The following is a 27,788-nucleotide window of genomic DNA, read 5'->3' as shown; positions in this document are numbered from 1 at the left end:
CCGAGAGCTGCCTGCTACTGGAGGTGAGAAAAGTGTGCTTGGAGTTGGAAGAGCCTTCCTTTTCGAAGACCGTCCCCCCCCCCCCCTTAAAGATGGAAAAATTCAACAGACACATAAACCCTCTAGACAGTAACATACGCGGCCATGAAGAGGGGTCAGAGGGTCAGAGGTCAAATTCCAGGACTGACCCGCAACCCCAGATCGACTTTCAGGGCAGGTCTGACCCCCTGTGTAGGCCGCACCCCCAGACCACAGTCACCCTCACCCGGGGAGGTCTGCTTGATGACCCGGACAATCTGCTCATTCCTGGGGTCCAGGTAGCCCATCTTACTGATGTACTCCAAGGCTGCTTCAATACTCCTACTGCCTGTTTGCTTGAGAGCTCTGCCAGCCATCTCCTAGGAAGAAAGAAAGCAAGGGATATCACTGATGTCATGGTCACCCCCACCACCAAGCCCTGGTGACTGCTCTGTGGCTGCAGATGACCTGGAGCACACACAGCAGTTGCAACCATCTGTCCACACCACACCATGTACCAGTAAGAGCTTGGATCAAGCACGTGCAGGGCCTCTGATGGTGGGGCTAGAATGAAGTATGCTGGCAGTAGGAGACTGGCCTTGATCCCAGCTGCTCAGCTCTATGCCAACTCTGGAATCAGCGGAAATGCACTGGGTGGGAACAGGGACAAACTGCTGAAGCCATTTACGAGATGCTTACTGAATGGCTCCTGTTGACAATGTCCTCTGCCATCTAGAGCAGTAAGGAGCATAGCAGTCTTTGTGAAGCCCCTAGAGCTCTGTCTGCACAGGACATGTCCCTGAAAAGTGTTTGTAGGTCGGCCGGTGGTGACACATGCACTCAGGAGACAGAGACAGAACTCTATGAGTTCGAGGCCAGCCTGGTTTATAGAGCAAGTTTCAGGACATACACAGTCTTAAGACAAAGCTGGGGCAACTGTGGGGTGCAGTCTGCAGGCACTCTGGGTAGAGATGAAGGAGCAGAAGAGGGCAGGGCCAGGGCAGCTAAGCCCCTGAGTCTTTAGGACTGGGAAGACAGCTCAGCAGGCAAAGGCAGCAAGAGAGGCTTTGGGGGCTGTGAGAGGGTACCAATGTGGGAAGAAGGCACTGAAAAGGGGGCAGCATGGCAGCAGAGGACACACAGAGGTGTTCAGCAGTAGGCAGGCTTGCTGTGGAACAGAGGAATATTGAGGGGGTAGGGACACTGTCCTTGCCGTTCCTGGCACCTGATCATTTATCCCAGTCTGCTTCCGGGGAGAAATCAGGTATGGTGGTGCACTAGGTAGGCACGTCTCTGTAAGTCTGAAGCTAGCCTGCTCCACAATGCAAGTTCCAAGACAGCCAGAATTACAAGAGAAAACCTGTCTTAGGGGGAAAAACCTGTGAGTAATCTGGCAGGGTCTAAATCGCCACATCACACAGCTTCATCCACCCACTTCACAGGTGCCTAGAACAAACCAAGCACTTAACACTAACCACGTGGTCATCCACATTAAATCCTGTTCTCTGTTCTTGGCTGTGTGACAGCTGAGTCGTAAAACAAAGGGGGCGCTGGACTCACTGTGATGTCACTGGCCAGGTCTGGGGTTCTACAAGACTGCAGGGATAGCCTAGACGGAGGGTCTGTGGTGCCACTAGAGAGGAGGGGCGGGAACGAGAGCAGAAGAAGCAGGCTGGCCAGTGCTCACCATTTGCAATTGCAGGGGGAGGCAGCAGAGCTCAGACGTGAAGCACTATCCGGCTCACCTGGAGCTGGGTGATGACATCTCACCTTCCCGACTTCATGGCTAAGCTATGTGATGAGGTCATGTCTACACAACTCTCAAGGACTAGGAGGAAGGCTGCCCTAAGACTGCATCTCAGCACACCACTTGAAGTCTTTTGTTCCCACTAAAAATGTGCCAAGTGGAGCTGCCCCTAACCACAGGCCTTTGGCACTAAGGGATCAGCTGCTTTGTGTGAACTGGCTGTGTCTCTTCCAGGGTAAGCTATGTGCCTAAGTTCCTTACTTTCAGGACCTGCCAACAGCAGGGAAGCGGCAGCAGGAGACAGAGCTTGTCACCTGTATATGAGGTCAAGCTCCGTGAGCTCACTGTGCTTCGGATCGAGGGACCTGGCCAGGAGGAGTCTAGTGAGACCTCAGGGCAAGACTTGGAATGGCAGGCATGTTTGAAATCAGCAACCCCAGTGACATCCATGATCAGCATGTTTATAAATAAAACCTTCACTTCTGCCCTTGGCATTGTCTGTCCATCTCCACATGGTTAGCAAATCCGTTACTTTCTACACACCAACTCTCGAATGTGCTCCTGCACATATTCCAAACGACTGTGGCTCTTGCTTCATTTTGTGGTGCTGGGGGTGGGACCCAGGGCCTCACATATGCCGGCAATGCTCCACCGCTGAGCTCCACCCCCAGCCCCCCCCCCACTTGTGTGTTATGAGCTAAAGGAAGTTCAGAATCTGTTTCTAAGTCCACCATGAGCATAGGTCTCAGCAAGCAAGGACAAAACATATTAAACTATGATGGGGTGCGGCAGGGGGTCTCCTGAGGACCCAGTGTGGCTGAACTCTAGCAGAGGAACCTGGCCTCTCCTCCTTTCTCAGAGCACTAAGCCAGTGTTCTGACCACTCCAAAAAGCCGTGCTGAGCTCTGAGACAGAGGCAAGCTACTCGGTGCCTCTGTGCATACATGCACACACATGCACACACATGCACACAGCCCACTCTTCACTGCTGTGCAGCTGCGCAGCCTTCACAAATCTACCTACTCTGAATCTGAGCATGTGTTTCCTCATCTGGGCAATGGAGCTACTAGGGATGCACTAGGGATGGAAGGAGAAGCTTTCCACGTCAGCTGCAATACTTCCCTTACGTGCCTCTGGTAGAAGATATAAAGATGTTATTAGTCCATTTTAAGAGCACCTGGGATCAAATACCTCTAACACTTCTTATTTTATTCTTTTAACCACAATTACCTAAAACAATGTGCTGAGCTCCTTTCACCAGCCCCTAATACCTACCTCTGGTGTTATCTAGATTACAAGCCCAGGTTAGGCTCATGGAAATGGCCAGGTCTTCCCTCTTGGTCCATATGGGAACATAAACAGCATGTACAGAGAATGTCCACCATAGCTCCACCCACCCCACCACCATGATTAGTAACTGGACCCTGCTCCCTACAGAGACTGCACACTGAGATCAGCTAAACCCGCTTCCTTGGTCCCCGCCTCCTTGTTTATCTAGCCGTATAACCACATCTGTTCAGCTGTATGCAGCAATTCTGCCTCCATTCAACCATTTAATAGACACACTACGGTTATCTCCATCTGAGAGTCCAGACCCCCACGCCAGCTTTTCTGTTTTTCTGTGTCTGTCTGGCTGTCATTTCTTCATTCCCTTGCCCCGCAGCCCAGTCGGGTCAAGTCCCTGGCCGCTGTACTCTGTTCCTAGGCACCAGGCTCAGCTGCCCTCTTGATGGCCTGCCAGAGTCGCTCAAGGCTGGCCTCTCATGTGAGGGGACCTGCCCAGCTTCTTTTCTGCGGCAGCTGCATTGTCACTCACTGTCCTCACTGCCTTGTCTGCCTGGCTACCCACGTGACAAGAACCAGCCAGCTGGGAGGCCCCCATCATACTGGAAACCAGTGATTTCACTCTCTGTGGCCTGGGGGCTGCTGGGGGTGCGAATCTGTTCTTACAGGTTCACCCAGCTCCCAGGCAGGCAGAGGCTGGACTTCCAGCTGCTATACAGCTGAATGGTTTTACTAGCATCCCTTGTGACTGCGAGTTATTTAAATTCAGTGACAATTTATTATGTATGAAGGAAAGAATTTCCTATGCAGATCCTCTCCCACCCCTTCCTGGTGAGGAAGCATTTTTCAAACCTTAGCAAAGCCGTATCCCATGCTTTAACACTCCAACAATGAGGTTTGGCTGGGACTGGAAACAGAGTGCTCCGGCCTTGCTAGTCTTCCAGTGCTTGCATCGGCCTGCAACTGCCTGTTTCTGAGCCTCTCACAGAACTTGTGATTTTCGCCCACGGTTGGGAGAGAGTGGCTGGGTTCGCAGACCGTGGTGAGTTTTAGTTCAAAGTCTGAAGGACTCCATTTCTTGGAGAACAGAGAGTGCAAGGGTAGAAGCGAGTGGCTGCCCAGGCTGGGTGGAATGGAGGATGCCAGAGAGGCTTAAGCAGTGGTTGAGGCCTCCGGCTCCACCCACTGTCCTTCTCAGGCTGACTCTGCCTTTCTCTAAGTGGCTTCCAGGAACCTTCTGGAAGCACAGTAAAACACAGTGTTTCAGAGTATCCCACTGACAGTTGTCAGCCCTAACCAGAAACATGGCCCAGGGGGGACTATGTGAGACTATTTCCACTGCCTTTGTACTTTCTGGAGAGAGCCTGGAGGCTTAGCATGGGCCCTGAGAACATGCTCAAGCAAAGCCAGAAACAGGAAAGAAAATGGAAGCAGTCTGTGCAGTTTCAATGGGTGGACACGAAAGGGAGCTACGGCTTCACACGTGTGCGGTGCGGCACAGCACATGTAGCGCGTTGGTGCAGACAGCAGCTTGCAAGTCTGCTGGGGAAGCTGTGTACCATTCTCTTTAGCCCTGGGGCTGTATGCTAACCACGGCCGAGGAAAATATATTTTCAAAGGTATCTTATATGTGGGGAATGAGGAAGAAATTTGTTCTCAATCTAAACCAGCAAGAAAAATGGTCAGCCTTGCCAGTGATAAAGAACACTAGTAAGACACCGTCTTCCATCCCATCAGCACCAAAATAAGATGAGTAATTACTCAAGAAAAAAAAAAAGACTGCTATAGATTCACAGCTATGGTTCTGAAGCTGTAGAAATCATGAAACCACTGGCAAGCAAAAATAAATAAATAAATAAATAAATATATAAAAAATAAGAATAAAAAAATTGGAGCTAGAGAAATGGCTCAGTGCTTAAGAGCACTTGTTGCTCTTGCAGAGGACCCAGCGCCCACATGATGGCTCACAACCATTAGTAACTCCAGTTCCAGGGGACCCACGCCCTCTTTGATACCCATGTGGTATACAGACATACATGCAGGCAAAACATACATGCACATAAAATAAATCTGTAAAAAAAAAAATGAATAAAAATTATCATGCTAGTGAGCTGTCTCAGGAGGAGAAGGAATAGGCCATCGAGTCTGATGCCCTGAGTTAGGAGGAGAAACTGAGCTTCTGCAGGCTGTTTCTGCACATGTACATCTCTGCCAAACAATACACCAGATAAGTGTAATTAATTTAAAAATTGATATTTTCTCAAAATTTACTTTTAGGCTAATTTAAATGAGCCAGTTAAAAAGCCTATCTCCATTATGATGTCTGTCAAAGTCTATTAGGTAGAACGAGCCTCAGTTTCTAGAAACGGAGAAGGCTGGTTAGTGTACTCTTGGAGTACACACAGCACAGGCGTGGAGAAGCCCCCCAATCACAATTCTGTCAACAGACACTTGCAGAACACCAAGGTGTGCAAGGTGGGAACACTCACTATCTCCTGGTAACAACCAAGCAGGCTCGTGAACAAAGCTCAATTAGAGCACAAGGAATAAATGTGGCTTAATTTGTTTTCATTTTGAATTAATGGCTTCTTTTTTGGTTAAAGACAAGAACATTTGGGCTGAGAGATGGCTCAGTGGTTAAGAGCATTGCCTGCTCTTCCAAAGGTCTTGAGTTCAATTCCCAGCAACCACATGGTGGCTCACAACCATTTGTAATGAGGTCTGGTGTCCTCTTCTGGCCTTCAGGGATACACACAGACAGAATATTGTATGCATAATAAATAAATAATTTTAAAAAAAGAACATTTATTTACTTCAAGTCTCACTGTGATAAAAACTGCCTATGCTATTTTATTTCCTAATTATGGATGGGCAGATCACAAAAATTCTCCAGATTAAACTGAATCCGGAGAGTGTGAGACAGGTAGCTACAAAGATTCTTTCAACTCTATAAACTCCAGGATTGAGAGATGTCTGACAAAACAAAACACAACTCTGGACCACAAAAACACAACAACGTGGGGTGTAGGGTTTTAGTCGATGTCATCTATCCATACCCCCACGAGCTTTTACACAGCTGCATACATACTTGAGGGCTGTGAGCCCACATTTCTGTTCTTGTGTCCCTGGCTATGTAAGCAACCAAACATGAGCGCCAGCAAGTCCTCCCCGCCCCCGCTCCTCTACACAAGCTGAGGCTCTTCTATTTGCCCCAAACAATAGACTGGTATGAAGCAGTTCTATGCCAGTTCTGGGCTTCACCCTTGTGAAGCCTGGCCGTTTCCGCTTCCTCTCCTTGGGACCATATTGCTAGACACCCAGCTGACCCAGCCAGCCTGCTGCAGCTCTGACCCATGAGTGAAGCTATTGTGCACGTCCAGCCCCAGCTGGGCAGTTGGGACCGGGCTACATAGAAGAGAGCAGAAGTGCCCAGCGGGGCCAAGCCAACCTAGGGTTATAAGCAAGGACCAGTCACTGCACTGCTGCTTTTAAGCCACAGGATGGCTTAAAAAACTGACAATTACTGCCTCTTCTGTACATCACAGGGAGATACCCACCTATTGATCTTAAATTTCAAATGATCTGATCTCCTAAATTTTACCTGGATAAATTTAAACTTGCTCTTCAGGTTAAAATATTTTTATCTGCCAGGCAGTGGCGGCGCACACTTTTAAACCCAGCACTTGTGAGGCAGAGGGAGGTGGGTCTCTGTGAGTTCGAGGCCAGCCTGGTCTACAGAGCTAGTTCCAGCACAGCCAGAGATACATAGCAAGACTCCATCTCAAAGCAAACAAACAACCCAAGATTAAAATATCTTCTTAAACGTAAATCTATACTACTAACAGATTGTCACCATGGAATGAGATAATAATCCAGTGCTGGCTGCTGATGCAATTAGTGAGTTAGAAACTAAGTTTCATTTCCACGTATCCCATTCTAGTTTTCTATAATTCCACTGGCAAACAGTGCTGAAGTATTTACAGTCTGTGTATTTATGGGCTCTAAAGTATTTAACAGAGTTAATATTTACCTCAAAGTCATCATTATAGTTTTTTTCTTAAAGGTATGCCAAACTCCATTATTAATGTCCAATCTCTTTGTGGAAAAAAATGCACTTCAATCTTTCAAAAATAAAAACCAACAGAAGGACCAGGCAGTGGTAGTGCACGCCTTTAATCCCAGCACTCAGGAGGCAGAGACAGGTGAATCTCTCTCTGTGAGTTTGAGGACAGTCTGGTCTACAGAGTGAGTTCTAGGACAGCCAGGGCAACACTGGCTACACAGACAAACCCTGTCTCAGAAAACAAAACAAAACAAAACCAGCAACAACAGAAGCTGGAAAAGGCACTCACGAAATCACTCATGGATGGGCATGGCCATAAACACGGCCAGCTACTCCAGGCGTAGGAAAGCAGCCCCTCCACCAGCTGCAGGCAGGAAGTCCTTGGCTCTAACAACTTCAGGTGACACCAACTCACCTGAGACGACATACACTAGAGTCTTCCCCAGCAGGACCAACGGACCTCCTGATCCTTCTAAACAAGACATCTCTACTTCTAAGGAGGACACCCGGTACTCTATAAGCTAATTGGTATGACTCACAGAAACAACCCCCACCCCGCAAAATCCCAAAGCAAATATTCAGAATCTAAAGAAGTGGTGATCATGCACCTTACTTTCAGTGGAAAGAAACTCAAAAAAGGAAAGAAATCCACATGGAGCCAGGTCAGACCATCACTAAGGGACAGAGACCACCAGGAATCCCTGTGCAGCCAGCACTGGAGAGGTACAACCCAGGCAGAAGGAAGACAGATCCATAGAAAAGGAGTGCTTAAGAATGTTCTAGAAACCACAAGTCAGTTAGGCAGACACCCATGCTTTCTACTACAAGAGAAAAAACCTAACACCAAATTAGACAGACAGCACCTGAGACAGAGTATCCAATGTGTTAGATGGGGATGAAGCCAGGCAGGGTCAGGAGGTAGGTCTACACACCACCACGTAAAAGATGTTAAAGGACCACACACAGCACAGGGAGGTAAACACTGACCTTGACAGTGGGTTCTGAAGAGGACAATGGACGGGATGGGAGCCATAGCCTTGCACAAACTAGGCAAGCATTCTACCACTGAGCTCAGCTGTAGGTCCTAGTTAAGGTCTTGCGTATTTTCCAAAACACTACAGTATGATTTTAAAACGAGTTTGTTATCTGTGTTAGACTGAGCCTGTGGAGCTGTGCTGCCCAGGCTGATCTTGAACCTCTGAGCCACAGTAACTCTCCCATCTCGGCCTCCCCATCGTTTATCGAAGGTGAAGGCGTAGAATCTCTGCAACAACCCCAACAGTTTTGTGTAAAACCCGCAGAAGGGCAGTGGAAGGACACGGTTTCTTCTCTACTCCACTGCTGCCAGGGATGCCTCCAGGCACACCCATTAAACAGTGACCTGACGCTGAAGGTCTTCTTAGACGTTCTGGGCAGGGAACAAGCATGCCAGGCCAGAGAGAGACCTCGTGTACGGTCAGAGAGATGGATAAGTGGCCTTTAAATAACAGGCCTGGTCCAGTGAGATGGCTCAGCTAGGGCACAGACCTGAAGACCAGAGTTCAGTTCCCAGATCCCATGTGCACCAGGGCAGACCAGCTCCCAAGAGTTGTCCTGACAGCCACATGTACACTGCGACGTGTGCCTGAACGCAGCATATAAACATAAAATAGAAAAATTAATTAAGGGGGCCTTAAATTTATGTGATGCATGTGTGGGAACCAAGATACAAAGTGCCTTCCTATAAAACAATGGAGAGGATCAGCCATGTGTAGTTCTGGCTGCAGCTTTCTCCATGGCAACTGCCACCAGTATTTGAATTAGTGCCTCTAGGTCTTCATCTGATGCACACTGAAGGCTTTCAGGGCTGGAGGAAGGACATATGTGCAGGGACAGGGATCCTATGCGGTGACATCTGAAGAGACTTTTCTGAGAGTCCTGCATTATTTGTACATTCAGGAAATAAAGGCAAAAGTGCCATCAGCACACCCTGCCCATGGTGCACAGACAAGCAAGTAAGGCTCTGCCGCTGCGGGAGCTCAGGGCCCCTTTTACCTGTCCCCTCCTCTGCCATATGACACGCTATGTTAACTTCCCTTAGCTGCCATTCCTTACCTGTCCCCTCCTCTGCCATATGACACACTATGTTAACTTCCCTTAGCTGCCATTCCTTACCTGTCCCCTCCTCTGCCATATGACACACTATGTTAACTTCCCTTAGCTGCCATTCCTTACCTGTCCCCTCCTCTGCCATATGACACACTATGTTAACTTCCCTTAGCTGCCATTCCTTGTCCACCTGTGAGTGACCAACCATCCTTGAGCCATGGGGTAAATCCCTTTGGATGTGCAAACAGACCCCTAACTTCACCACCCAAAGGCTCAGACGTCATCAGATGGCATGAAGCCAATGGCTGAGATCTTAATGCCCCGTCTACCTGATGTTTCCACCAAGCAACTTCGAAGGTGCCTTGGCTTATGCCTGTCTTTATTCTGTTACTATAAAACTTCATGACACCATTACCAAGTTGGAACATGTATTTAGGGTAACCTAAATTTCTGTTCCAGGGCCATCGTCACTGATTCTGGCTCCAGAATAAATGTGTCCTACTCCCTTTGAAGTGAGAGCTATGTTTCTGCACCCTCAGTTAAAACAGACAACCCAACTGCTCTGTGGAGAGCTACCCTAGTGTAGAAGGTTCTTCTGTTCATGTGTTGCTTTCATTGATTAATGAATAAAGAAACTGCATTGGGCCTGATAGGGTGGAACTTAGGTAGGCGGAGAAGACAGAACTGAATGAACTGAATGCTGGGAAGAAGGGCAGAGTGAGAGAAGCCATGGATCCTCCGCCAGAGATGGATGAGGGTTAGAAACTCCGGTAAGCCACTGTCACTTGCGATTAATGGATTAATGGAAATCGGTTAAACTAATATGTAAGAGTTAGCCAATAAGAAGTTAGAGCTAATGGCCAAGCAGTGTTTTAATTAATACAGTTTCTGTATAGTTATTTCAGGTGTAAGCTAGCAGGGCGGCCGGGATAAACAAGCCACCTCTCTTTGCAATACTACCCAAGAGGACAGAGGTGGGCAACCGCACTGACAGGACCGCAGTCTTACCACCGTATCCAGCTGCCACGGCCAGTCTCCACCCCGAGACTCCTGTGGGGGCTCCAGGAGGGTCCTGCCAGTCCCAACCAACCTCTTTGCTTAGCTCCAGCTGCTCCAGACAGTGGGGTCTCACTGGTTGGCAGAACCCCTCAGAATGACTCAAGACCAAGACATGCTTAGTACCAGGAAACGAGCATGGTCCTTACTCCTCCTTACTCTAAATTGTGGCTATATATCTTTCAAAACCAAAAGACCGACTCTTGGTATGAGTAGCCATTTCCGAAGACAGGCAAAGTCTGAATTTTCAAAACCTAAAACCTAAACAAGGGCTGGAGTTTAATGACAGAATGCCTGTCTTAGTAAGACCCTGGCCCCAATCCCAGGACCTTAGCAGACAAAACCCAAACACAAATAGTCGAAGAAATTGAATGTCAGTAATCACAGAGCTTCATTCCATAAAACACAAGCGATGTCTCACACCCAGTGCATTGGCGAACATTCAGGATGCCCAAGAGTGGCAAGGCTAGGGACTTGCACAGACACACTGAAGAAACGAAAACTGGGCTAAACACACAGGCCAAAGTCAAAAACACTCAAAATCACAGCCCCAAGGTAACACACCCACCCTCACAGTGACTATTCCACATCAGCAGAGACTTCTGTCTGCAGTGAAAACTAGGTTATCTAAATGTCCACCTACACGACAACGAAAAGGGCAGTGGTGCAGGTGTCCCCACACACCGTCCACCAGCTAAACTGAGTTGGCATCACCCATCAACAAGGCTAAATTGCAACCATACAATGAAGAAAGCAGATCACAAAATCCTACTGTACAAATCAGACACAGTTTGTCTTTGGAAGAACAAGCCTGAGCACAAGCTGGCTGAACAGCCCAGACGAGGGGGGCAGCTTTGTGAAGTAGACACACAAGAAGGGCGTGACAAGCGCGGCCCTGGGACACATGCAGCAGAAGTACTTGTCTGTAAATCTGCAAGAAAGACGGCTCAGGGTGACGAGCACTGGCTGCTCCTGCAGAGGCCCTGGATTCAATTCCCAGTACCCATTGGGAAGCTCACAATTAGCTGTAACTTAGTTCCAGGGAATCCGATGCCTATTTTGACCTCTGCAGGCACACATGTGATGCACAGACATACAGGCAAAACACCAATAAACACAAAACAAACAAACAAACATCTCTGAAGCAGGGCTGGGAAGATACTTCCTGCCTTGCCAGCAGCAGGACCTGAATTAAATCCTAGTACCCCTTCAAGTAAAGCAAGGTGTGGACACAAAGACTTGTAATTTCTGCCCAGGGAGAATAGACAACTGATCCCTGGGCTCACTGGCTGGCCAACCGGACCCACTGGCAAGTTTCAGGACAGTGAGAAGACCATCTCAACAACAACAACAAAGTGGATGGCACCCGAGGAATGACTAAGTTGTCCTCTGGCTTCTACTTACTTACATAGGTCTGTGTACGTACACACACACACACACACGCACGCGCACACGAACACACACGCACACGCGCGCACACACACAGTATCTGAACATACACGAGAAGATGTTATATTACTCTTATTGCTTTCATAAACACTGGCGTCATCAGTCACCACCTTGTCCACCTGTGAGTGACCCCACTGTCAGTCACCATCAATTGGGCCCTGCAGTGACAGTAAAAACCTTGGCTGTGGGTTCCAAGCTCCTGTTGTCCACAGTGTTGCTCCTTGTCCTGTAAGTTCTTTGGGCCAGAAACTGAGCTTGTGGCCATCGTTCCAGGCCAGCATGAAATGCTCAGTTACAAGTGGGAAGGAGGAGGGTGCCAGCCTCTACAGTGTGGCTCCGCTCAGCTCACCACTGCAGGTCAGCCCCAAGAGGTAGGCAGATGCTGATCCCCAACGCAGAAGCACGGAGGACTTTACCACTGGGCCCGCTCCTCTGCCATCCTCTCCTCCGAGGAGTTCTACAGAATGCTCCTGCAGCTGCTCCGGCTTCCCACTACAAGACCTTTTTCTTCTCACAAATGATATAAGGACTTAGGGTGTGAATAAATGTGGCTAAGATTGGGTTAATGAACAAGCCAATTGGCTATAGCAAGGCAGGATAAGGTTAGGCAGGACCACCAAACTGAGGATGCTGGGATAAAGAAGGACGAAGCCAGGGCAGGGCAGCTGCCAAGGAAGCAGGACATGTAAAAAATGAGGCAACAAGCCATGAGCCTGGTGGCAAAGCACAGATAAGAAATATGCACTAATCTAAATGTAAGAGTTAGATAGCAACGAGCCTGAGCTACCAGCCCAGCATTTTTAATTCATGTTAAGTCTCCGAGTCAATTATTTGGAAAGCGGCGGCTGGTTGTTCGGGAACAGGTAGTTGGGACAGAACAACTCTGCCTACAGTCTTAGATGCAATTCAAAACAGCTACTTGAACTCTTGAGTTTGGCTTAATGGATAAAAAATTGTCAATATCCCAAACATCTCTGATAAGCAACAGTCTGCAATTTTTTTCAACAGAATACACTACTCTGGTTTGGTTTTGTTTTTTAATGTGTTAAGGGATAAAACTGAGTGGCAACCATTTACAGCTATTGCTAAATACACAGTGGTGTCAACAGAATGAGACACAGATGGTGACCTGCTGCAGAGCGAGTTCAGACAGAAGCAGCCTTCCGGGTACAGGGGTGAGGAGATGGCCTGCTCCACAAGAATGAGGCCCGGAGTTCGGATTTTCAGCACCCACATAAGGCAGGTGCGGTCACAGGGTAAGGATGTGGAGAGAGTCAGATACCAAGTGTTTACTGCCTGAACCAGTAAGCCTCAGGTTCAGCGAACAGTAAAAAAAAAAAAAAAAAAAAGATAATAATAATAATAAGCTGGAAGACAAAAGACAGAGGAAGACAAGCATTCCAAACAGGAACGCCACAATACTGTACTTCAAGAACTTTCCAACACAAAGCTAGAACACACAGTGCATACAAAATGATTCTACTTTTTGTAGAATTAAAAAATGTCAACATGACAGTGGTGGTTCCCTCCCACAGTGGCTGCGTGACAATGAATACAGAAATGCACTGGTGACGTGTCGAGCAGGCCAGGGCCAGGAGGCTGTCTGCCTCCCCCAGTCTCAGAAGCAGCCGCTCCTCTCTCTCCACAGGCCCCAGTCGGCCAGTGTCAACTCTGGCTCGGCCGGAATCTGAGTCCTACATCCCCTACTGGCCTTTCTCAAGGGCGCTGAGGCTCGTGAAATCTGCCTTCTGTCACTTTGCTGCATTGGATCCCACTGAGGTATAACTTCTCCTAACGGGGCATTGAGGAGTTTTACTTTATTTGTTTTGAGGTGTGTGTGTGTGTGAGGTGTGTGTGAGTGTGTGTGAGTGTGTGTGAGTGTGTGTGTGTGTAGTGTGTGTGTGTGTGTGTGAGTGTGTGTGTGAAGTGTGTGTGTGAAGTGTGTGTGTGAGTGTGTGTGTGTGTGTGAAGTGTGTGTGTGTGAAGTGTGTGTGTGTGTGAGGTGTGTGTGTGTGAAGTGTGTGTGTGTGTGAGGTGTGTGAGTGTGTGTGTGTGAGGTGTGTGTGTGTGAGGTGTGTGTGAGTGTGTGTGTGTGAGTGTGTGTGTGTGAAGTGTGTGTGTGTGTGTGAGGTGTGTGTGTGTGTGTGTGTGTGGGGACAGGGAGTGACACTGGCTGTCTGTCCACCTTATTTTCACAGGCCTGGCGCTGGCTAATCCCATTTCTGCTTCTCCGGTACTGGGATTACAGTATACACTGCCATGCCTGGTCTTTTACACAAGTGCCTGAGCTCTGAGCCCAGGTCCTCAGGCTTAGCAAGCACTTTACTGACCGATCCATTCCCAGCTCCAAGACTGCTATTTTTTTTTAAGATTTTATTTATTTATTACGTATACAGGGTTCTGTCCACATGTCTGCCTGCAGGCCAGAGGAGGGCACCAGACCTCATTACAGATGGTTGTGAGCCACCATGTAGTTGCTGGGAATGGAACTCAGGACCTCTGGAAGAGCAACCAGTGCTCTTAACCTCTGAACCATCTCTCCAGCCCAAGACTGCTATTTTTAATGAAGCTACTACACTCACATTACAGGGTAGGCTCCATGGGTCCTGCAGTCACAGCAATGGTCTCAGCGTGCAGCCAGGGCAGGTTGAGGGGTGCATGCCGTGCTCCATGGGTTCTGCAGAATGGCTAGGACTGTCTGCCTGGCAAACACTGTCAAATTCACTTTGCAGGAAAACTATGATTCCACAGCCAGCATGGCCTCCTGTAGTCTGAAAGTCCACCCGAGCAATGAAAACAGGCATCACAGTGTAAACTGAGCTGCTTGTGCATTTCCCAACTGCTCAGACCCAAATAATCACACAGAAACTATATTAATTACAACACTGTTTGGCCAATGATGTTAGTGTATTCCTAGCTCTTACATCTTGAATTAACCCATTTCTGTTAATCTGTGTATTGCCACGAGGCTGTGGCCTACCAGTAAGGTACTGGCAGTACCATCTTTCTCTCTGGGCAGCTACATGGCATCTTTCTGACTCCGCCTACTCTCTTTCAATATTTCTGTTCGGATTTCCTGCCTGGCTTTGCTCTGCTAAGCCATTAGCCAAAACAGCTTTATTCATTAACTAATGGTAATAAAACATATTCACAGCATACGGGGGGGAATCCCACATCATCATAGTGCCAAGGAAAGGAAGAACAATATGCTGAAAAGAAAGAGAAAAGGAAAAAAAGGAAGACTGTTTGCTTGCTGAGCGGTTACATTCATACATGCAACCAAACTAAAGTTCCTTCCTCAGAAATATACAAGTAACAGTAACACTATCTCCACCTCCAACAGCCTACACTATTCTAAGATCTTTAAGAAAATTAAGCTGGTTTTAGAAAAAGGTGCAGACAGCACACGCTGCCTGGTGGATGAAGCCGGACCATAAGCTCCAAGAGGGTTCCTCAGGTTCCGTCATGGGAACCAGAGTCGTGAAAGCAGCTAGTACTACACGACTGTGGCGTCTAGGTTAAAAGCAGACAGTGCTCTCAGTTGTCCGTATCCCATATATTCTTATATCAGAATTTGGGACCTATGGACTCACCAGCCTTCATCAAGAGGGTCCAAAAACTTGTGGTACTGGCACACACCCTTAATCCCAGCATTCAAGAGGCAGAGGCAAGCAGATCTCTGTGAGTTAGAGGCTAGCCTGGTCTACATAGTGGATGCTAAAAATGTGGACACTACATAGTGAGGCCCGGTCTCAAATAACTAAATAATAATCGAGCCAGGTGTGGTGGTCCACTGGGGAGGCAGAGGCAGGTAAATATCAGTGAGTTCAAGGTCAGCCTGGTCTATAATAGAAAACCTGTCTTGAAAACGACACACACACACACACACACACACACGCACGCACAGTATCCCAAACATACTGGAGAAAAGACAGCTGGAAAACTGAATATCCATACGCAGAAGAATGAAACTAGACCTACCCTCTGCTCTGTTTAAAAAAGGAAAAAAAAAAAAAAAGCCGAGCGGTGGTGGCGCATGCCTTTAATCCCAGCACTCGGGAGGCAGAGGCAGGCGGATCTCTGTGAGTTCGAGACCAGCCTGGTCTACAAGGGCTAGCTCCAGGACAGGCTCTAAAGCTGCAGAGAAACCCTGTCTCGAAAAAACAAAACAAAACAAAACAAAACAAAACAAAAAAAAAACAAACAAAAAAAAATGAGATCAAAGACCTTAATGGAAGAGTTCAGAAGTGTGAGGATAAAACAGTTTAAGATATAGACACAGGCAAGGATTTTCTGAAAAAGACTCCGATAGGCCAGGATAATTGAAAGACTTGATGAGTGAGATTTTGTGGAATTAAAAGGTTCCTGCATAGCAAAGGAAGTATGAGAGTAGAGACAGCTTACAGGGCGGGGAGGAGGGGAAAAATAGTTAGCTATACATTTGACAAGAACTTAATTTCCAAAACCTATAAAGAAATAAAAAACAAAACAAAACGGGCTGGAGAGATGGCTCAGAGGTTAAGAGCATTGACTGTTTTTCCAGAGGTCCTGAGTTCAATTCCCAGCAACCACATGGTGACTCACAACCATCTGTAATGAGATCTGGCGCGCTCTTCTGGCATGCAGGAATACACGGAGGCAGAATGTTGCATCCACAATAAATAAATAAATAAATAAATAAATAAATAAATAAATAAATAAAACCTTAAAAAACAAAACAAAAAACCCTAAACACCTGGAAAACCAAATCAATCAAGGAAGGAGGAAGTGGACTGGAAGTTCTCTGAAGTATAAAGAAGGTTCTCCATCGCAGTCACCAAACACTGCAGAGGCGACTCCAGCCCCTCCACCCCACACAGAACGGGTGTCGTGATGGAAACAAATGGCCAGCACTGGTGGGGATGTCGAGGAGAACAGGGCTGCTGTGATGTAGCCTGATGCGGCTCCTATGGGCGCATGGGTGGAAATTCCTCAGGAAAGCTAGAAACAGAAGTGCTGTGACTCAGCCCTACATTCCTGGGTTCCCCCAGGAACCGAGGTCACAGACAACAAGCAGCTCTGTGCTCACTGAGGCACTATTCACAATAGTCAAACTGCGGAACCAGTCTGACTGCCCATCAATAAAGACAAAGGTAAACACAGACGAGTTTTCCTAGGCCATACAGAAGAACAAAGTCGTATTTGTTTAAAAAAACAAAAGTGGATGCAATCAGAGATCATCCCATGAGGCAAAATTAGCCAAGTTCAGAAAGATGCTGTTTTCTCCCACTTGCAGAACCTAGCCTTAATACTATATGAACACAAAGGGTTGTGAAGATGGCCCCATGCCTGGGGTACACGTGTGAAGACAGAGTTTGAGTTCCTGGAGCCTTGCAAAGCCGGAGCAGCACGAGCATCTATGACCACAGGACTGCTACCTGGGAGATGGGAGGGAGAGACAGAAGCCCCAGACACCTGCGTGCATCTGGATTATGTGTCCCAAGGGAAAATGAGGACTATGACCTCTGTACACACACGCGCCCATATTGTGTACAATCATAAATACTACACATGTGCACATACACACTGTGCAGATACATACACCCACACAAACACACATATACAGATTATATAGTGAAAATTTAAAACTACGAATCTAAGACATGTAAGTAGGAGAATTTGGGGCATCAGGAGGAAGACAGACAGGATAATGGAGGGAGTGTTCAAAGTACAGGATATACACATACAAAAATGTCATCATGGAACCTGCTCTTTGTACAATGAATATGCTAACTGAAGAGACTGCCTGGAGTTTCTTTGTTATTTACTAACAGAATGTAACAGCTGCTCAGTGCTGCTGACGCAGCTCAGTGACTGAACACCAGCCTAATGACAAGATCCTGGGTGCAATCCCGGGCTATAAGCCACTAATTCCTAAAGCATTTACATTCACACTGGACTTTAAGCCACTTAGAGATGGCCTGAGTCTGAGGAGGACTGCAGTTCATGGAGAAGAGACCTGAGCAACCTCAGATTTTAGTATCCACGGATCCTGGAGCTGAGCCCTGGAAGAGACCTTGTAATGGTTGTACTCACGAACTGACCAGCTCAAGATTTACCGCATAGCTTAAAAAACAGGCGTGAGGGCCACCAGTCACTGACAACTTCCCTTAGGACAACTCATTTCTGGTGTATGCATTTAATCCCAGCACTTGAGAGGCTGAGGCAGGCGGATCTCTGTGAGTTCAAGGCCAGTTTGGGCTACCTAATATACTTTGTATCAAAACGAGATGGCTCAGTGGTTAAGGGCACTGGCAGCTCTGGAGGACCTGGACCTGGATTCGATTTGGAGCGCCCACATGGTGGCTCACAGCCATCTAAACTTGAGTTCCAGATCTGATGCCCTCTTCTGGCCTCCATAGCACTGCACACATATGCAGGCAAAACACCATACATATAAAATAAAAATAAAGTTTAAAAAGGAGGCGTTGGGAAGTGCCCCTTCAGTGAAGTGGCAAGCTTCTCTGTCTAGCGCTTGAACTGAAGGCAGCTAAGCCACCTCAGTGTCGGCCGTGTGGACTGCTCTCCTTGGCTCCAGTTACACAGAAGATGTACACTTTGTTTTGCCTTGGAAAGAGGCTTTGGGTGGGTGGGGGAGTTAACAGATATGTAAATTGGTAGAGAGACCAAAGAGGCCTCTAAAACCCAGGCATTCTCTGAGAGGCAAGTGTAAAAATACCCAGAATTCAACTAGAATGTAAGCATTTACTAAAAACAAAACAACCGCCTTTCTGCTCTGGAGCTGAGAGCTGTAGCCATAGCAACTGTCATGTGTGGGTGCTGAGGTCAGTGTGCAACACCACAGAATTTACTCTGGTCCAGCTGCGGGGATGAGAGGAGGCTCTGACACTGAGGGCAGCTGTGCCCAAGGCAGAGTAAGTGCTGAGAGGAGGGGAGAAGGTGAAATAGTTCAGCTGAGGCCACCTGGGCTGTGACAGTGTGGCTCAGGAGACCATGTCCACTGGATTCTGATATTCTTTACCCAGAGGGCCAAAAAGAAACCACCGTACACGGACGCTCTGAGTCCCTTCATTCTGCAATTGGCACAGGGTTTAAATGAGGGAATTGAAAGACCTGAGCCTGAATCCTAGGCCAGCCATCTCTTTTATGCTGTCAAGGGAAGGAGGTTCCTTAGTCCCTATGTGAGCTTTTTGTGAGTCTCTGTGTGTGTGTGTGTGTGTGTGTGTGTGCACAAGAGTACAAGTGGAGGTCAGAGGACAACTTGTAGAAGCCAGTTTTCTCCTACCATGTGGTCCTGGGGATCAAACTGAGGTCACTAGGTTTGGCCACAAGCGCTGTTCCCTACTGAGCCATCTCACAGCTCCTCGTCAAACATCCTAGATCAAAGCCCATGCCTGCTATAGAGTGGACCTCAAGTGACTATCTACTATTGTGACAGATGTAAGATCTTAAAACATGAACCATGCAAAGGAAATTATTTTGCATTTTTTCTGTTGTGAGTCTAGCCTTTAAGGACAGCCATCTCTCCAGCCCAAAACTACTTATTTTGTATTTTTAGTTGAAGTTTTTTTTTTTTTAAAGCACTAGTCTTGAATTCACAGAGATTCACTTGCTTCTGCCTCTCAAGTTTTTGTTTTTGGAGATAGGATTGTCACTGTACAATCCAGGGTGACCTCAGACTTCAAAGGGCTGGGATTACAGATATGTTCCACTGTGCCCATCTTGGCTGAACAAAAGTGAAGGTTTTCCCGTGTGAGGAAAGTGGTGGCTGGAGTCGGGGCCTCGCCCGTGGCCCAGGCTGGCCCTGCACTCAGGACTCCACCTTGCACTCCAGCACTTTACCCAGGGGCCGCTCCAGCCCACGGCCTGTGCCTGTCACTCTGAGAGCAGTGTACTGAAGTGTTCACAACGGACATCATGACAGTATTTGCTTGTAAACTACCCAGCTACCACACCCCAGCTGAAGTTTTGTTTATATCTAGAGACAGATGAAACAAGCAGCAGAGGATATGCCAGCTTCATGTGCTGTTTGACTGTCTGAAAATCTGTAAAACAAGAAGTTACAAATTCACACAACCAAGTAACAACAATGCCTCTGGGTGATGAGCTGATGGCTCAGTTTCCTATGTGAGAATGTTACACTGTAGTTAGGTGGAGGGGAATGTTACACTGTAGTTAGGTGGAGGGGGAATGTTACACTGTAGTTAGGTGGAGGGGGAATGTTACACTGTAGTCAGGTGGAGGGGGAATGTTACACTGTAGTTAGGTGGAGGGGGCAGCTCCCTCCACCTCTTGAACTCAGCTGCACAGTGCCACAGCTCAACTGTGGACAAACTGGATGGAGGCGGTAATCCCTTCTAATCCCTAGTAGAGGGAATCTACCCAGATTCCAAGCACAGCACCCACACAAACAGGAATCCAGAAAACCGAGAGGCCAGCCTGCACTGAATGAACTAAATGGTCGCAGGCACCACGGGACAGTGGGGGTGTGACTATGTGGCTCGGGACAGTGGGGGTGTGACTATGTGGCTCGGGACAGTGGGGGTGTGACTATGTGGCTCGGGACAGTGGGGGTGTGACTATGTGGCTCCGTGTGACTAAGTGGCTCGAGTAGTGGCTTGCACTCCAGCTAGAATAACAATGAGGAAAGCCAGAAAGGAGAAGATCACAGAGCGTGGGGACAGGGAAGAAGGACACTTGAGCCAGTAATAGGTAAGTGCAATCAGATGGAAGGAGTAAGGGACGCGGGCACCAAACGAGGAGCTGGAGGCCACAGGTGCGGGTACCAAACAAGATGCAGGAGGCCACACCTGGAAGCTTGCTGGAAGAGTCACTGTGTCAAGGCAACGGCACGAGGGAACCTCCACGTTCAGCAGATGGGCAGTGAAAACGCACGCTGGAAAGGCGCTTCGACACAAGCAGTGCGCTGTGGAAAGCCCCGCTAACACAATGACTGGTGCCACAAACACTGTCCAGACACCAGGAAGAATGCCCAGGACTCTCCTGGATCAGCGAGTGGATGAGGGGGCAAAACGGACTTGCAGGAAGGGAGAAGCACTAGAGAGAGAAGCCAGGGTAGCAGAGCCTCCTCTCTGGGGAAGACCCTGAAACCATCAATGGCATCTCCAAGAGAAGCGGGCCTCTGCTTCTGATTCTCTTCTCTCTCTCCTGGGACACCCCAAGGCAGAGCTGTGAATATGGCCAACCAGAAACCATCCCACCAAGACTCACTGGCTCATTCCAGTCACGGGGGAGACTGCCTCTGCTTGCCGGAACATTTCCAAAGTAAAACAGAAAACCAGGAAGCAACAGCAAGGCTAAACGAAGGCTAGAGTCAAAGCCAGAAGGTGACGGAGCTATACAGCCTTCCTTGAAGCCATCTCTAAGACACTCCGAGAGTGAGAGCAGACCAGGTTCAATCTGTTCTATTCTGCCACATTCTTGGGACTCCTAGATGTCAAATGTCACCAGTCAAGGCTCTTTTGCTGGATAAAAGCTTTTATAAACCAAATGAAATTATGTCAAATTTACACTGAATGCTGACTTGCTGGTTGGGGCAAAATTTGCTGTTAATTATTTATTCTTGTACAAAACAACTTTTATGCCTAACACATGACTAATAATTTTTTTAATATCACAGCCAGTCAAATGTATGTCCATCCAACCCAGAGGTCTCTGAGTTTGAGGAAATATTATCTATGTGATTCCATGGAAAAGGTGATCAGAACCCTGAAAGCTGGTCAAAGGACAACGACCTGCTATTTAATAAAATATGGCAGATGGCATTGGGTGGCCACCACCTCCTAACATGTTCTAGCCACGTGCCAGCCACCAAGAAGGCAGGCATCTTCCTATTCCACAGATAGCTCATGATGCACGAGTATTTGCCTCAATAATCTATACAAGATTCTCTGGTGAAACTGCCAGCTGCGGCTGCACCACAGACTCCTAACAAAAGCCACTTTTCTTTCTTCCTGAGGGACAGCACACAGTTTTGCTAGTGGCCTTGTGCTGGTTGACAGGCCTGTTGCCAAGGCTCTTTGGCTCCCAGGTCCTGGCCTGGGAGGAGCGCTAGGAGAAACAGCAAGTGGAGTGGAAGCTCCCGTAGCTCCACCTACTCCTGGGCATGATACTGGATGAAAAAATGCCACTGGTGAAGGATGGACAAGACACACGCGTCCCCATGTCGGCCACATTCCTCCTGCCCACTGCAGCTGCCCTTATCTATCTCCAGGCAGTGAGCCCCAGGGCGGGGGTGTATTGCCAGCCTTGACATGGCCAGCACACTTGGGAGGTGCTTTACAGTTGTCTGTCTGACACCTGGGCATCACTGAGTACCTCACCTGACAGTGAGGCTGGTGTTACACACCCTAGCAAAGATGTAAGATGCATGGACATCTGAGCACTAAGTGCATGCAGTGCCTGAGAAGGCCAGGAGAGGGAGTCAGATCCCCTAGAACTAGAGTTACACCGAGTTGTGACCTGACAATGTGGGTGCTGGGAATCAAATCCAGTCATCTGGAAAAGCAGCCAGTGCTCTTCTCTGCATCATCTCTCTATATCTCTCATAGTACACTATATCCACAAATGCTTTGTTGGCGACACAAACTGTCTTTAAAAGTTCCCAACAGTTGTGCAAACCCAAGGCTGAACTCAGAACCTCACCCCTAAGACCTCTCCTGTCAGGTTGCTATGATTCTTAACCTGAGATACATTTGTATTACAGCTGGGAGCCCAGCTGACAACTACACAGCTGTTGGGAAATATTATTCTAAGGTGTGTGACTTTTGTTTACGCTGCACTTGTTTAACTCTGTGAAGCTGTGTTACTGTGCCTGTCTAAAACACCCAATGGTTTAATAGACATGAGGCAGGAGCAAGGATAGGCAGGGCTGGCAGGTAGAGAGTGTAAAGAGGAAAAATCTGGGAGCAAGGTGAAGAGGGGACGTCAGGGGCCAGCCACCCAGCCAGCCACGGAGAAAGAGTGAAAGTAAGATATATACAAGTAAGAAAAGGAAAAAGCACATAGGCAAAAGGTAGTTGGGAAAATTTAAGAAAAGCTGGCAAGAAACAAGCTAAGGCTGGGTATTCATAACTAAGAATAAGCCTCCATGTGTGATTTATTTGGGAACTGGGTGGTAGGCCCCCCAAGAATAAAATACCATTAACAACACATAATTGTGCCAGAGAACTGCAGGGTGAGAAAACAGGATTTAAGTAAGATCTATTTGTAATTGCCAGCAATCTTCCCATTAGGGCACACACAGAAGATGCTTGCCCTGTACCGAGGGCTGGGATCAGGCCAGAGGCTGTGAAGGCAGACAGAGGTTAGGCGCCCAGCTCACTAAAGGCTATGAGGACCAACGCCCTGCACAGGAGCAGCTGCAGTGGGGAGGGGAAGCATGGCTCCAGGGTGCCTGCAGCTTGCCTCCCCCATCTGCCTGACCGCTGCCAGCTCTCTGGCAAATTTAAAATTTAGTGGGGTTCCAAAGTCAGCAAAGACTTGAGAGTTAGAGGAAATCACCCTTAAGTGTGGTCTGAATGCTAGCAGGTCAGCCTGGACACTCAGAGGGAACTCCTAACAATGTAACAACTGCCAGCAATTTAAAGCCAAGATAGTTCCCACTCTGTTGCCTGCAGTCATGCACTACCAGGATCAAACATGAGGAACAACTACCCCAGTGCTTTCTTGGTCAAGGTGAGCAAGGATGGATGCCTAAGCCCAATCTACTAACTCATAGGTAAAACTATAAAAATGCTATTACACACATAATTCTACTTCTATAAAATTTACACCAAGGAAATCAGTGCCTTTTGTTTGTTTTGAGATAGAGTTTCTCTGCATAGTGGTGGCTGTCCTGGAACTCGCTCTGTAGAGCAGGCTGGTCACAAACTCAGAGATCTGCCTACCTCTGTCTTCCGAATGCTAGGATTAAAGGTGTGCATCACCACCATCCGACTCAGTCCAGCTTTTTATGATAAAATAAAGGACTACAATGCAGGCCTTAAAAGCAATGTTTTAAAATGGTATTAAATGACATGAAAATGTTCATGCTGAAATGTAAGTTCCTGGCTTGCTGTAGGCATTTCTGTGCTTGCTTAGCTCCGAGTTCCAGGAAGAGGTGGCTAGAACAAAGCTGTTCTTCCTGGGCTACAAGGGAGGCCTCCAGCGCTCTCGGACAGACACTAGGAAGGAACTGCAGGCAAATGAGGGAACAGAGGAATCTAATTTAAACTGGAGGATGAGAAGGGCTCACTCCAGTCACTGGCTGAAGACAGGCTGGGGAGGATAGGGGAGAGGACAGCACCCTGACAGCGAGGCTGGTGCTACACACCCTAGCAAAGATGTCTGAGAACAGAATCCTTAGGACAGGAGCAGGACAAAGGGGACAGGGGTAGCCTGAGGCTACAGGTGCTCAGAGCCATCCCAGGGTGGTGGAATGTTTCCCAAGTGAAAAGACCCTGGGGTGCAAAGGGAGCTTAGCAAACCACTACGAGCACTGTGAACCTACCTTGCTGTACAAAAACAAAAAAAAAAAAAACAAAAAACAAAAAAACAAAAAAACAAAAAGGGGGAGAAGGGCATATATAGTACACCATATATATATATATAGTTAACCAGTAACAGAATACATAGGTCTTTAAGTTAGGAAAACACTCCTAATTTAAAAACCCAGATGTTAAAGAGTGGTTGGATTTGTGTCCATTAAATTACAAGCACTCTGCTTACAGCTACAGTGCGCTGGGATGAGGAGCTGCAGGTAGTCTGCTCTTGTCTTCACACTTCTCCCTATTTGCTAGGCTCCCACAAAGGAGCACGCCTCACTTAGCAGTTAGGGAGAAGACTGCACAGCAGGGCCGACGGAGAGGAAACCCCTGGACCTCCTCAGTCATTTTATTTACTCACTCACTGGGCTTTCTAGGCGCACACCCTACCACTGAACTACTCTTAAAGCCACTGGAAGGTGCCGAGGGAAACAGCTGTCCCACCCAAAGACCATTGTAAGCTGTTTCCTGTAACAGCGCTGCACTCTGTAACAAGGCTTCCTCCTTCCCCACTTACTAGTATTTCGTGTTGAAAAGTGGATCCCTTTCCAGAAAAAAAAGGAAAAACAAGGAAATATCTGAGATCTAAATCCACTGTCCTTCCACTGGCCAATACCTGTACTTCAGAGATTCACCCGTTATAAAAACAAGAACAGCTTAGCCTTCTTCACACCCTCTTCGCTGCTTTGGGACAGGGCCTCCCTATGTAGCCCAGAGCCAGCTTACAGGTATGCACACCACCATATCCAGCTCTCTATGGTTCTTTTCATGTTAACCAGATAAACTTCATAAGGAAGATCTGCTTTGTGGATTATCGATTATCCCTTATCTGGTGTGGGGGCGGTGGCAGAGGCTTTTGCCTAGACTAGTGCTGCTTGGCAAATATTAAGCAGCAGCTGGGAGGCCTGTGGGAGAATTCTTCGGAGCCCAGCCCAGGCCCGCGAGAAGGGAAGTCAGACAGCAGTACTCCCAGCTGCCAACACAGGCCTCACCATTCAATTGCACTGGAGTCAGAAACAAGTTACTGTGGAGAGCTAAACAGGAACAGCTCCAGTCCACGTGGGGGCTTCAGGAAAAGCCTACTGCTAAAGCCAAACAAGCCTGTCATACTAGGGTCCCTCTAGGAAGCTACGAAACGGCACCTTGAAAGCCCCCAAATAAACAGACGGGAAGTCTGTTCCGGAGGAGAATGGGCAGTTGGGAGTGTGCTAAGGACCACAGCTGCAGCTGGAGCATTGCGGGTGCCAGCACTCGCAAGGGCTGTGCGCTCAACCAGCAAAATGCCAGAAGAGGAGGTGATAATAACCCACACCCTCAGTGGATACAAGGCAAGAAGATGGAAAAGTCACAGCGCATGGAAAACAGACTGTGAAAAGCCAGCAGCCATCCAACACTGAGCCTAGTGACAGACACTGTCCAAACCAGAACAGGCAGCCACCACTCAGGGGGTCAGGCACTCTGCAAGTAGGGCTCTGTCTGACTCCCCTCAGCTCACTGTAGCTTAGAGCAGGGACTAGAGCCCACGCCACACCACTGCTGTACAGCTGTAACAAAGGACAAGCTCGGAGCACCTGCTGTGAAGAGCACACTCCCTCCTAAGTGAGCTCCAGGACACAGAGCCTCTGCCCCTTCAGGTGCGCCAATGATTCGTGTGACTGTGGGGAATTTCACGTTCTTCCCTTGATGGCTTAACAATGTCACGAACTGACTTCCTTTGCTCATTTTCCACAGCATCCCACTCAGCACTCGTGGGCCTGCTGTCAGGAAGCCACAGTGAGAAGTCACATCCTGGCCACTGCCTGTGCTCCCGTCCCTCCATAAAGAAAGTCTGTTTGTTTACATTCTCTCTACCCTGGTCCCATTAAAGATCTGAATTACTAGAGCACATGCGGAGTGGGTTAGGAGAATTACGGCTGACACAGAAATCCAGGACTAAGGAACTGTTAAGGATGTGGAGACTACAGGCTGGTTATAGACTGAGCACAAACCACAGGAGTCTGGGGGAAGGGAGGACCACTCCTCAAGGAAGGCAAAGCAATTTTGCATGAAAGAAATTTCTTATCTAAGTCTTTCTCTAGGGTACACACCTGAGGAAGATGCTATAGCCAGAAGCCATGTGTCTGCACATCCCTCAAGACCTCAGGCTCCATAACACCCGGGGCTCCCTATAATACCAAGTAATACCCCTCCATCTCTGGATGCAGAAGCTGTCTACCAACCCAGCAACACCCCTGCACCTTAGCCATGCCACCTAGCAACACTCTGTACCACCATGCAGGTGCTCCTCCTGTCACCTAGCAACACCCCTTCACCCCATACACTACCATATAGGTGTTCTGCCTGTCACCCAGCAACACCCCTTCATCCCATACACTACCATACAGGTGCTCCTCCTGTCACCTAGCAACACCCCTTCATCCCATACACTACTACCATACAGGTGTTCTGCCTGTCACCAAGCAACACCTCTGTACCCCCTGTACATGCTCTGCCTGTCACTCAACAACTCTGCAACCCTCCTCACCATGCAGGTGCTCCACATGACAATCCTTAACATCCACCTGGTTGTCACCCACTACAGCTTAGGAAGATAATGGGACAGAGATATGCTACCCACATGAACCAAAGCTGCAGAGTGTCACAATGTAATTGGACCCTTACCTTCCAAGGCCTGAATCTCTAGCTGAAGATCAAGCTAGCTTCTCCTAGAACAGTAACCTAGTTACCTACTTATCTCAGAAGGCTTTGTTAAGCTGGGAGCATAGCCCCTAGCCCCTGGCATCCATCACAGCACCCCTGGCCTGGGAGTTGCTTTGGTCTGGACTCCAAATCCCAGCATGCCAGGTCCTGACCCCTGGGGGTGGGGGTGGGGTCAGGGCCACTCCTACAGGGTATTTAAGGGGCCTCCCAGAGGAGAAACACGTGATTTTTGGGTCTGCAGGGGCTCCCTGCTTTCCTGTCTCCCCGCCATGACCTCGGCCCAAGAGCGTCATTCTCTTAAAAAACGATGGGCATTTTGATCCGGTTTGATTTGACCTAACTGGATTTCTTGTGCTTGCTGGCGGTGCTGCCTCTTATTTTCACTTAACATTGACTTCACGTCGTCTTTTACAAACGTTGTCAGATTATGTGAGCAGTACATCATTTGGCAAACACATTACATTGTTACACTGAAAAATACCCTAACGTCTTTCACTTTTTCCTGATGCTTCCATTTTAAGAGGTTTGATTACAAAAGTACCCATGCATGCTAGATGGGTATAATTAATGTATGAAAATTAATGGGGCTGTAAGTTTATAAATTGTGCACATTTAAGATGTAAATTTATTTTAATGTTTAAAAGAAAATGCCCATTTCAAGCAGTCAAGTAAATATTTTCAACTATTCATAGTACAAATAATATAGAAAAATACATGTGTGTGCGCACAGGCAATAAGCTATTACTTGTACAGTTAAATGCAGTAGAGCAAAAGGGGAGGGAGGGAGATGGAGCGTCTCTCTCTCTCTCTTTGTCTGTGTGTGTGTGTGTGTGTGTGT

General features: G+C 47.9%; 1 protein-coding gene across 1 annotated transcript in view; it reads right to left on the bottom strand.

Moving 5' to 3' along the window:
- Lats2 (large tumor suppressor kinase 2) overlaps positions 1 to 27,788 on the bottom strand; it is a 54,086-nt gene that overhangs the window by 11,778 nt on the left and 14,520 nt on the right. The window contains exon 3 of the mRNA XM_038310348.1: positions 266 to 398. Within this exon, the coding sequence (XP_038166276.1) occupies positions 266 to 398 (133 nt within the window). The remainder of the gene's footprint in view (positions 1 to 265; positions 399 to 27,788) is intronic.

This window comes from Arvicola amphibius, chromosome 13 (genome assembly GCF_903992535.2).
Source record: "Arvicola amphibius chromosome 13, mArvAmp1.2, whole genome shotgun sequence".
Lineage (NCBI taxonomy): Eukaryota > Metazoa > Chordata > Mammalia > Rodentia > Cricetidae > Arvicola > Arvicola amphibius.
The sequence above is the reverse complement of the archived record's forward strand: the minus strand, read 5'-3'. Positions and strand labels throughout refer to the sequence as shown.